Source organism: Acromyrmex echinatior, chromosome 16 (genome assembly GCF_024713525.1).
Source record: "Acromyrmex echinatior isolate Ae372 chromosome 16, ASM2471352v2, whole genome shotgun sequence".
Classification (NCBI taxonomy): domain Eukaryota; kingdom Metazoa; phylum Arthropoda; class Insecta; order Hymenoptera; family Formicidae; genus Acromyrmex; species Acromyrmex echinatior.
This window is the reverse complement of record NC_141867.1, coordinates 7182050-7194073: the sequence shown is the minus strand read 5'-3', so window position 1 is coordinate 7194073 and position 12024 is coordinate 7182050. Positions and strand designations below refer to the sequence as shown.

The 12024-nt window shown below is 29.0% G+C and overlaps 2 protein-coding genes across 11 annotated transcripts; both read right to left on the bottom strand.

Moving 5' to 3' along the window:
* Positions 1-185: 185 nt before the first annotated feature.
* LOC105148971 (cytochrome P450 9e2) lies at positions 186-1988 on the bottom strand. Its single transcript, XM_011061061.2, has one exon. The coding sequence runs from the start codon at positions 1819-1821 to the stop codon at positions 286-288; it is 1536 nt and encodes a 511-aa protein (XP_011059363.1). The 5' UTR covers positions 1822-1988; the 3' UTR covers positions 186-285.
* Positions 1989-2816: 828 nt separating this feature from the next.
* Positions 2817-11775, bottom strand: LOC105148972 (uncharacterized). Of its 10 annotated transcripts, none has more exons than XM_087414729.1 (4): positions 9321-9653; positions 9059-9274; positions 7493-7721; positions 2817-6261 (listed from the first exon to the last, which is right to left on the bottom strand). In XM_087414729.1, the coding sequence occupies exons 3-4, from the start codon at positions 7573-7575 to the stop codon at positions 5442-5444; spliced, it is 903 nt and encodes a 300-aa protein (XP_087270855.1). In that variant the 5' UTR covers positions 7576-7721; positions 9059-9274; positions 9321-9653; the 3' UTR covers positions 2817-5441. The 10 variants fall into 10 exon arrangements, with proteins under 10 accessions (XP_087270855.1, XP_087270854.1, XP_087270858.1 ...); XM_087414728.1 differs by having other exon boundaries at positions 9059-9260; XM_087414732.1 differs by lacking the exons at positions 9059-9274; positions 9321-9653 and adding an exon at positions 11580-11775.
* Between the last annotated feature and the right edge of the window lie 249 nt (positions 11776-12024).

Here is a 12024-nt window from a genome sequence, read left to right as displayed (position 1 = left end):
GTATAGAAGAAAATATAAGTTTGAACCTGAATAGATCGTAATTGCTACAATATGTTCCGATTTTCGTTGAATTATACATTTTAATAACACTAATTATTATTTCCAATAAATAATTTCAATTCATAATCTTGAATTTATTATTGCTGCATATAATAATAAGTATAATATGTATATTCACACATAAAGACGCATGTAATAATTAATTTTTATTATAAAAATAATTTTTGTTACAAATGTATTTTTTTTAAATAGCCACATTATTGCTATTTGAAATGTTTTTTAATATTAATTATCCACTATTGCAGACTCCAGCAAAGGATGCATATTTTTCCTACGCTGAATATTCAACCAGAATCCATTTTCCGGCGCCATTACCAGACTTTTCCTGAATTTTATTGGGGACTCAGTTTTTGCGCAAAGTTTCAATTCACATCGCGCTAATAAATGAAATAGCAAGACTTTGATTTCCAGTATGGCAAATCTGTTAGCTATGCACATTCTTGGTCCTAATCCAAACGGCATATAACATGAAGAATTATGAAGCTTATTATCTAAAAATCTTTCTGGATAAAATTTCTCCGGATCATCGAAGTATTTTTTATCACGATGGATTGCCAAAATCGGAATCCAAACAGGCATACCCTTCTTCACGATAACAGATTTCTCATCCGGTAATGCGGGTGGTAATTCATAAGTTTTTTCACATGTCCTTTCTAAGAAGGCAACTGGTGGATATAATCTGAGTGCCTCGCTTATCACCGCATCTAAATATTCAAACTGATTAATAACTTCGTAAGACACTTCTTTATTCGATTCATTCAAAATCTTGTCAATCTCTTGTTGTAATTTGGTTTGAACTTCTGGGTTAGCTGCGATTTCGTGAGCTACGAAGGACATCGCGGTTGAACTGGTATCAAAACCAGCAAAGAAAAAAATAAATGCTTGCGCAGTCATGTCATCAATATCTAATTTTCTATCACCTTCTTTGTCTCTGATATCCATCATTAACTGCAGCATATCCGGACGTGTAATGTGTTCCTTATCGCGAGTAGCGATTGTAGTCTTTACAATGTCCTTGAAGAAATGCAATACGTAATCGTTTATAATTTTTACATTGAGAATTCGTCCGAGACTAGGAAATGTTTTAAGAAAAATAAACTTTATAAAGTGATCCTCTATAAAGTTAGTCGCTTCTTTGCCATAAACATAAAATTTATTCGTTGGATCCTTCATAGAATCGACCTTGATTCCAAAAGCACATGTGGCAATGACATCGTTTGTATATTTAGAGAAAGCATTTTTCATGTTCATATTGCATAATTTATCCGTTGGCAATGTCGACAGAAATTTAGCAAAATCTACAGCACATTCCGACATCAACGTGAACATCATTTTCATCTTGCTGGACGTAAAAGAGGGACTCAAAAGACTTCTTACGTTTCGCCAATTTTCTCCGCGAAGAGAAAACAAATTTTTCTCGAGCAGAGGATTATTTAAATCGGAGAAACCAGGACGATCTGGAAATGCTTCGAAATTCTTAACAAAAATAGTCTTAATGAGTTCCGGATCGCGAAGCACGAAGAATGGAATTATAATGCCATAAAATCCATAATATTTTGCATTCGGATTAAAATTGTACAGCTCCAAAATGATGTCAACGAATGATCTTCGAGGAAATATAATCGATGCTATGGTTGCGAAAATTGAAATAGGCGGTACATGTATAATACCATGTCTTTTAAAGAAATTAAAACTTCTAAAGAGGTAATCAATGCTGACAACACCGATCACTATCGATAACAATATTAACCAGTATTCCATGGCAAATGTAACTTGAAAATGTCTTTATAAGTACTTCTTGTAAACGTTTGACAAGATGCGACTGATTATAAAAATCACTATTAGCGACACTGTCAACGCGAATTGTTACAGACAACTGCGTACAGCAATTGCTATCTCTCACAACGCGTAATAATATGACTCAAAGGTCAAATATTACGTAAGATCAATTGATTCTTTGTTCGGTGTGAATCAATAAATCTTGGATAATTCTTTTAAAATTTATGTAAATGTTAATATAATAAGATTTAAATATGTAATTATTTGTGCTTTTCATGTATATAATAATAATAATGTACATACCGGATGGAAAAAAAGGTCTATATATATATATATATATATATATACCTCTCAATACATGGAAAATATAAGTTTTATAGAAAGTTTCAGATAAAAATTATAGGGTATAAAAAAATCTACTTACTGATATTATCAGTTTGATCTTGGATGGTATCGCTAAGGCTAAATCAAGGTCACATTGACTTTTTTTTAATAGAAACCTCCATTTTTCACTGCATATTCTTGTAGCTCATCTTGAGAACTCTTCAAAACACTATAATAAAATATTTTTTCAAGTTACTTCATAACTTTTAATTATGCGAGATCTATTCAAGGGTTACCGACCTTTTTTTCCCACTCGATATATTTCATATCATATACAAACATATATAAATATATATATATATATATATATATATATATATATATAAAACTGCTTACGTAATCCGTGGAAGATTATAAAAATAAAGAATACCATAATTCAAATGAATATATTCAATTTGTAATTTAAAATTTAATTTGACGCACATAACTTTTGCACTTAATACTATTATTGGATAATTTCTAAACAACATATAAAATGATATTTGAAAATATTTTTTACTAAAATTAACGTTTGATAATATAAAATTAAATAAAATGAAAAAACTAAATGATGTAAAAAATGTTGCCCTGGATTTTATAAATTATGTTCTACATATATTTAAAATTAATTTTATTTTTTAAAAATGCACTAATACCACTGGAAATATTGTTTCAATTTGAAAAATAATGAAAAGTTATACAACTTATAAGAGATTGAAATTTTATATAAATTATGTCTCAGAAAATAGTACTATGGCTAGTATTCATAGTCAATTCTTATATTCAAAACTGTCTTAAGTTCAATCTTGAAATGTCATGAATTAATCAGAAGAGAGCTGCATTAACGTCTTAAGACATTACTTAAAACAATCTTGAAATAAAAACCAGCTATGAATACCATCCTATATAAGACTAGCTCTTTACTGTTTACCTTCTATTTTTAATTTTTGTTTGTTACATCTGTTTTTTATCACATTGTTGAAATGAATATCGAATATAACAAAAATATAGTATTTACATATTTTATTTTTATTTATACTTGTATGATTTTAAATTTATATTGTATATTATTATATATTGTATTCTTACCATATATGTATAATAAGTAACAAATAATAAGTTTCTGATCTTAATCCGGGCTAAATACGGACTTATCGGATCATATCGAAAAATTAATATTCCTGTTCAAATGTTCATGTACATCAATTAAAAGACAAAGTATCGGCGATATGTCGCCCATCCCTATTAAAAAACAATATATGGTATTTTCTGAGAGAATGCAGACATGTAAAGGGGATTTAAATGAGTATTAATTATAATTAATATATCCTCCTATCGATCTTTAAACACGAGTCACCGTTCCTATGCCGAAATTAATTCGAAACGAACCATTGCGAAAATAAGTACAACTACAAGAACCGACGATCACTAAGAACATGATGTAAGAATAAGGTATTTCATTATGCATGATGGTGGGATCAAATTTAGTGAATCGAAATGTAGCCTCAAATATAGTGCGACACGATAGCATTGTGGAAATATATAATTTAAGGCTACTGAGAGTACTCCAACTATATTAAATCATGACGTCATAAACATTTGTAAAAACACTTGTAAAAATGGATGAAAAACTATCCTTATCTCCTTTGATAGTCAGTAAATAATCGTAAAAGATACGTAAACGAACTTTTTTCGATTCTTTATTGTCAGGGGAGATAAGGATAATTTTCATTTTTACAAGTGTTTTAAATAGATCTCATCATTTCGTTTCATCCAAATTCTCTTTATTTATAAATGATATGCAAGAAAAATCAACGTGTCATTTCTCGCTTATGACGACGTCACGATTCAATATGGCTAAAGTGACTACTCAGGAGTACTCCTTAACTTGAGATTAATAACCGTAATCTATTAACTTATACCGTAAGAATTGATCAATCAATTATTCTTCTCTCATTTGACGGTGATTAGTCAATACTTACAGATTACTATTATCAGAAAGGTTTTTCTCTGTTATTATAAACCAACTTTTAATCTGTCGCAGATCATAGAAGCCATAATGCTTTTTGCATTTGGGACAACTCTTGGATTGATCAGTACTGCGCATCTCGGGAGCGAATACCATATATTCTTACATCTAGAAGTATTATTTTATCTGAATCGAATTTTCAACATAATGACGTTCAATTAATATGGCTTTTAATTAAAAAGCATCATCGATTAAAAATCGTGACGCAAAACCAATTCTCTGATTATTTAGAATCTTAGTATATATACCTTTTTGTCTAATTAATACCTCTTCGCAGAAAATACAAAAATGAAAAGTCTTTTTTCACAGACAGCACTATAGAATACGTTACAAAAATTAATTCTGTTCGGCGTCGCAATACATCTTGGCCTATGATATCTCACGAGGTTAATATTAATTAAAATCTATACTTAGGTTGTTTTCCTTTTAGGAGACGATTGATACACAATCGTTGTTCTATCCTTCTTCAATAAATTTATTCAATAAAACAAATAGTATCGATTGTGTTCTAAAAGGAAAGCAACATTATGTAGTTAAAGTGACATCACTGAAATATAATTATACTGAAACACGCGACCCTCTATTGCCTTTGTTAAGTGATATGAGAGATAGCGTTTCAATATTATATATGATGTCTTTTATCATAGAAATATCATTTAGAACCTTCTTTATCGGATTGCGATATCAGCAAATGCGCGTTTCAATATTATATTTCAGTGAGTTTAGGATCATTTATACTGACCATAATCTGTAAGACTTGATCATAGTTGAATGAGAGAGGAATAATCGACTATAATTGATCAATTCTTACAGGATTATGGCATAAGTTTATATTACATAGATTACAACCTGTGTAAATGATCGTGAGTATTTGAAACCGGACGTATGGAGATAAATTCGCTAAAAAAAAAAAAGATACATTCAGTAGAGGAAACAACAAAGAACGTATAAATTCAAATACAGAGAAGCATACATATGTCCGAATCAAAGTTCCAGTTAGTAACCATGATATCTATTCTTAAAAAGAACGATTCGTCCGAAGGATACTTCATTCATTGAACAGCTCAAACTTAATAGTCGTATCATTCGGACGCAACAATACAAATGCCACTAATTACTTCATTTCTCTTCGATTGAATTGCTTTTTAATTTCCTGTTAGTTTCATATTTTTAATGTTCGTCATTTCGATATCATTGATTAATAAATATCTTATCTGATATCTATTTTCCCATTCAAACACGGTAGATTTACAGCGGCAAATTGTTCTTTCAGTTCAGCATTAATTCCAATCTTTGAATTTTGATTGGAAGCTGTAATAGCCGTACTGATGAGAAAGACTTTTTTGTCTGTGGGATGTGACCAAAAGTTTGCTTCATAACTACAGGTTTGACACTTATAAAAGAACTGTGTCAGTAATCCTCGGCGACGTGAATTTATAAGTATCCAATCTTTAAATTTGCACTCAAATCCTGGTGCATGACCATCAAATACCCGATGCATCTCTTTCATAAAGAAAGAAATATTGATAATACGATCACCTTCAGGCTCATGCTCTTGGATACGATTTATACCTGGAATGTCGTCTTCTTCACAAATTCGGACATTTTCATATATATCTTTATTTAGCTTTGTATCCAAGTACGTTTCTAAAGTATTCATTATTTTTGAATTCATTGGCCTTGTTTCCAAATACGTTTCTAAAGTATTTATTTCGTTCGAATTCATTGGGCTTATATCCTGGTACGTTTCTAAAGTATTTATTTCTTTCGAATTCATTGGCCTTGTTTCCAAGTACGTTTCTAAAGTATTTATTTCTTTTGAATTCATTGGCTTTGTACCTAGGTTCGTTTCTAAAGTGTTCATTTCTTTCGAATCCATTACTTCAGATGACATGAATGAGTTTGACTCCATTGCTTCAGGTGATATGAATGAGTCTATTGACTCAATGGATTCACTTTTAATAATATTGTTAGCGATATAGTTGGCTGCTAAGGCTGCTTGTTCCATCATCTCTCTTTTACGTCGTCGCCTGCAAAAAATAATAAAAGTATTGTAAAATAGAAGCGATTCTTTCAAAATTCATTGTTAAAAGGGAGCAACTTGTTGAATTTACGATATGTTATTAATAGAGGATTCCTGAATTTTTTAAATTTAAAGTTGGGCACTAATGAAGACTAATAATAAGTCAAAACGTTTGCGTTGTACGAAACATAATAATCAATTAAATTGTATTTCTTTGAACAACCTACATTACTTATTATAGCCACGATACTGATTATATTCTTATTATATTTTCAGATCACTCAAATAATAATTATATTGATTTATTCTATTCAGAAAAATAGATTAAATCATTTTTTAGATGAATATTTGTTATGTCAGGAGTTCCTTATTTTTTGTATCTCTATTTTTAATCATTATATCTTTTTCGTCCCCATCGCCAAGATTTAAAAAAAAAACGCAATTCTTTTTACTTGTAAATACTTGTTGCAATATAAAAATGTTTATTATGCGAGTCGAACTGCAAAGATTTAAAAGAAATAGAAGAGATCATAAGGGTCTTCCGGAAGACATTGAACTTTTAATGGATTAAAAGATCTTGAATATAATAACTATGAATAGTAATCAGATTGAAGATTTGAATGCTACTACTAATCCATTACTAAAATAAGTAACTGTAATGGTATCAGCGTAATCAATAATGCATTACTTCCTGAATAAACTTTATGCACAATTACATGCAATCAGGATGGAGTAAAATATATTTTCTATTTGTATTTGTGTTTGAATTGGTTGTGTAAAAATTCATTATAAAAGTTTAATTTAAATGAAGCTTTATTAGTGTTCATGATGAAATGAATAACATTGAACATTGTGCCATGAATACGTTTTTTGTTTAAAAAAAGCCTAACTTTAATAGAAATTTCTTAAAAGATGAAAATTTGAAAGCATCATCACATATAGTAAACTGACTATCGAATAGTCTAACTGTGAGAACTCTCGTCAGCAAGCGGGATTCGATTTCCAGCCAAAGTAATATTTTTCGCAGTTATTAAATTTCATCAACATATGACAATTCTTATTTAAAAGATGCTTATTAATATCAAAAAATTAAGTCTATGTTTGGTGCAAATTTATTGTCATACTGCTATTGTCAGAACTGTTTTAAAAATGAAATAACATAATGAAATATAATATAATTTTGACATTAAAACAATTCCTTCAACATATGGCATGGCATAATTATAGAGAATACTAACCTTAAAACAAATTTTTTCTTTTTAGAAAGTCTTTTACTACAGAGAGTTAAATATCTACCATGTCTACCATAGTTTCTTCCCATACTTAATGTGAATTTGTGACAATTTCACTACAAGAAATTGAGGTGTTATGAGACACTTTTTTTCGATTCAGTTCTTCAATATAGAATATATATAGAATTAACTTGTATGTAAACATATGGTTAGCTAACTTGAAATTTTTCCTTTCCTAAAAAGAAGAAAAAGAAATAAAAAATTAAAATTGATATTTGTATAGTGTGTCTATACAGGGCTTTGTAAGACACTCATGGAGTTATATTAATACACCTCAAAAATTAATAAATTATGAACTATTGGAAAGCGAATTCTTTTGCTTTTTTTCTTTGCAATGCCTTTTCTTCTTCATTACTCTGAAAGCATTTATGAAATTATATGAAATTATATGAAATCTTGATATTATATGATACAGATAATCAATCATTATACAAATAATTGCTATCAATCTCATTCATAATGTATTATTCTAAAAAAAAATGAATTATATAAAATATTTATATCTTAAAATTAAATTTAATTCTTGACAAATATCATTTTGAAATTTTATTCTGACAAAATTATAGCAAATTATTTTAACACATTATTGCAAAATTTTTCTTCAATTCATGTTATTATTGTGCAATGTTTTCATAATTTACTCATTGAGGCGATTATATGCATACAATATATGGGGTGTTTTTTTTTGTGGCTGAACTATTAGGTGTTGGAATTAATTCGTAGCGTTTTTAATGAAAGAATGTTATTTATTTCACATGAGCATTAAAAAATACATTAATGAAAGTACTTCCCATCACTTGTAAAACGCTACGAATTAATTCCAACACCTAATAGTATAAAGTTTTGGAAGTTAAGGTGGTTCTTTAGTAAATCGAGTTACCCTAGAATTTAATTTTTTTACATAATAAAGTCGAAGTACCGAAATTGATGTATACAAAATTCTACAGTAGGTTAACAATAAAATAAAAGAAAAAAATGTTGAAAATGTAACCTTTCACGTAAAATCTGACAGATAAGGCTCGCAAACGCTTCTTTGACTAACTGCACACAAATCTTATCATAAATTTTTCTGGAAAATGAGATTATAATAGTTTAAAAAATTATGATTTTAATGATCATAAAAAAAGTAATAGGTCAACGACCATTCTGGAAAGATATTTACGTATAAACTTGCATATAAATTTAACCTCGAAAAGTAAACATAACTTCATCTTGTTTTTCATTCGATAAAGATGTAACTCTTGATCGTATGTTCATTATTATTTCATTAAAATAAACATGTAGTTCTAATATTTTATCCAAATTATGCAAATTTTGTAATTGGATGGGCCCTTGTGAGACACCCCAAATTTTCGGCACTTTACTAAAGAATTACCTTAAAGTGAGATATTATGTTTGGCAAAAGCGAGAAAGAAAGTTGTAGTGCAGGCATAAAAAACAGACCTATGATTTATATAAGGAACAAGAAATACATAAAGATAAAAGAACAGAAAAAAAAATGTTATATCTGACCTTAATTTTATATTCGATTTACTGATTCAGCCCGACTCTGAGTCAATGGTCTGTTCTGTTTAGCTGCAAAAGAAAAGCTAAACTGTGCAAGAAATGCAACTAAAAGGAACAAACTATTGACTCGGAGTCGAGTCGAGTCGAGTCAGTAAATCGAATAACTATTATTAGATGAAGTTACAACAGCAACGGAAATGCCGGCGCCCTGTCAAAAAAACACTGAATTTTCGTCTTTTGTTTTAACTGATATTGAGAAAAAACTCACAAGCCGGTATCCACAGTCCGTTCTTAAGACTATCTCAAGCAATTGGCCTCTTTTTAGCTGAGCTTCTTGCACGATTCATTTTTTTTCTTTTTCTTTCCAACGTGAAGAGAAAAGGAAGGAAGATGAACAATGCAAGAACTTCAGCTAAAAGAACAGACCTAAAGGTACCTTTTCATGCTGACGCTCGACGCTCATTTTTGGCATCAAAGTCACATGATAAGGTACATTTTCAAGTGCTAAAATAAGCAACTGGAGCGACAGATTTGTCACTCGTTATCCAGCAACTGAAATTTTATAGTTTGAACAGTTCCAACTACAAACGTCAAACGCTCAAACGCTACTGATAGTGCTAATTAGAGACTGGCCGTAAGGATTTCATCAAATTTCTTCGAAGAAAAAGGAGTATAAGCTATCTCACTCTTCCATCAATAGCGATGTGTATATATCATACATACATACCGCTATTGGTGGAAGAGTGAGATGGCTTATATTTCTTTCTCGCTCGAAGAAATTTGACAAAATTCTTATTTTGTCAGTCTCTATGCTGACATAATGGATGCATTCAGTACTACAATCGCTCAGTGAGCTCTTATATCTAATTGTATATTTTTAGATCTAATGGAATATGCCAATCAGATGCAAGCGCTCACTAAGCATTTTTCTCGCATCGACTGTTTGTCAATTGGTCAGTTTCTTACGGCTTAAGATTTAAAACACCTATTATAGATCCGGATTTACTCCTTAAAATCTCATTGTAGACACGCTTTAATCGGATTTAATAATAACAATAATAAATAACATAATACAAATAATAAAATCAAATGAAAAAAATAATAAAAATAATATATAATAATAATATATATTTTTTTATTATATATATATATATATATATGTATATATATATATATATATATATATATACATTTTTTGTTAAATAAAAAATTCTAAACACTACTAAATATGTATTCAAAATCATATTATTATGTGTATTTTGAATATTGAAATATAAAATAGGTTCTTCTATCGCGCATTTCCATGAGAATGCAATCAATAAATTTTTCTTATTTAGAAATACTACCCTACATTAGGACATTATGAGTATGACATATGGTATAACTCCTAATACTGGTATATTGATATAATGATTGTTACAAATAAGACATTTGTCTTAGTCTCTATCAAGTTAAAACAAATATTTGTTTGTTATTATAATTAGTATCGTCGAAATAAAATTTTCTGTCTCTAAATATTATAGAATTTATTTTACCATTATTGTCTGAGCAGACGCTGCATTTAATTTGTAGTGATTTAATTCAAGTATTTATATATTTAAGTTAACAAAATCTAATTTAAAACATGTTTGAATTGATAAATATATACTAACAGTCCATAACTGCTGTATTTAGTTGAATCAATTAATATTTTTTTTAACAACTTTTCTCGATGTGATAATTTCAGGATGTTTTAACAGTTTCAAAAATTAAACAAAAATAAAAACTTCGTCCTCTTATGATAGAGATTCTCTTCTAACCACATATGCCCTTATGACTATAGAGACCTCTTCTAATCACATATGACAAGATAAATTTTAGATTTTGAAATAGAATTATAAGTCCATCACAATTCGTTGATAAACTGAATAATCAAATGCAACAAAGAACAATTAGTAAAAAATAATCATGAACAGTACATACAGTAAAAATATATATAAAGTGTAACAAGAATAAAGTAAAAAATCTGCAGTTAAGATATAAAAAATATAATCAAATATTAAAATATAACAGACATATAATTGCATACAATAATGGTAGTCAAAATTTTCACATATTGTTTTATATATATTTAATATTTCAACTGTTAATAATTCACTAATAATAATTAATATATTACTAATTGTTCTTTGACTTTATTCTTATTACGACTTATTTTTCTAATATATAACATGTGATTATTTATTTTTATTTTTTATTGGTTTCCCATTCTCTGCAGCATCTAATTATTCGACTTACCAACAGATTAGAGGAATTTGTAATTCTATTTTAAAATCCAGAATTTATCTCAACATGTGCAATACAGAATGTCATGCTTTTATATTTATTGTTCAATTGATGAAGATGGTTCAAATTAAACAGAGCCGAAACATCCAGCAATTTATCGATATTAAATATGTGATTTACATGTGATTTATATGCGCACTGACGTTTGATTATCAGCTCCATTCTAAAATAATTATAATAAAATATATACACACTTTCGTACCCATGCTTTCTTTCGGGAGAGTCTATAGAAGGACGGAGGCAGCTTTTTTGCGCTATACTTTACCATTGAGTCGTACAAATTATAAAAATATATACTTTTATATGCGAAATTACGATTAGAAATTGTAAAATATTCGCTCGAAACAAGTTACTTCAGGTACGTTCGGGTAAACACCAGAAAAGATTATTAGCCATTAGTGCTGTTTCTGTTTGTATTTTTTTTAAGGTGCCTTTTCATTCTGACGCTCGATGCTCATTTCTGTGTCTAAATAGATCACGTGATCAAAATAGATATTCGCTTGATATTCGTCTATTTTTATTACGTTGCATATCGCGCTGGTGTGTAGGAGCCATAAAGATAAAACTGGAAACACAATAGGTCTATTCTTTTTAGCTGAACTTTTGCACCAGTTCATCTTTTTTCTTTTCTCTTCAGAACCTCTAAA

What these genes read in the sequence shown, in the direction of transcription:
- LOC105148971 (XM_011061061.2), bottom strand. Translation starts at nt 1,821, where the DNA reads ATGGAATACTGGTTAATATTGTTATCGATAGTGATCGGTGTTGTCAGC.
- LOC105148972 (XM_087414732.1), bottom strand. Translation starts at nt 7,575, where the DNA reads ATGGGAAGAAACTATGGTAGACATGGTAGATATTTAACTCTCTGTAGT. An exon ending in AAGAAAAAATTTGTTTTAAG is followed by an intron (nt 6,262 to 7,492) that starts GTTAGTATTCTC and finishes TATTTTTTGCAG; the next exon opens with GCGACGACGTAAAAGAGAGA.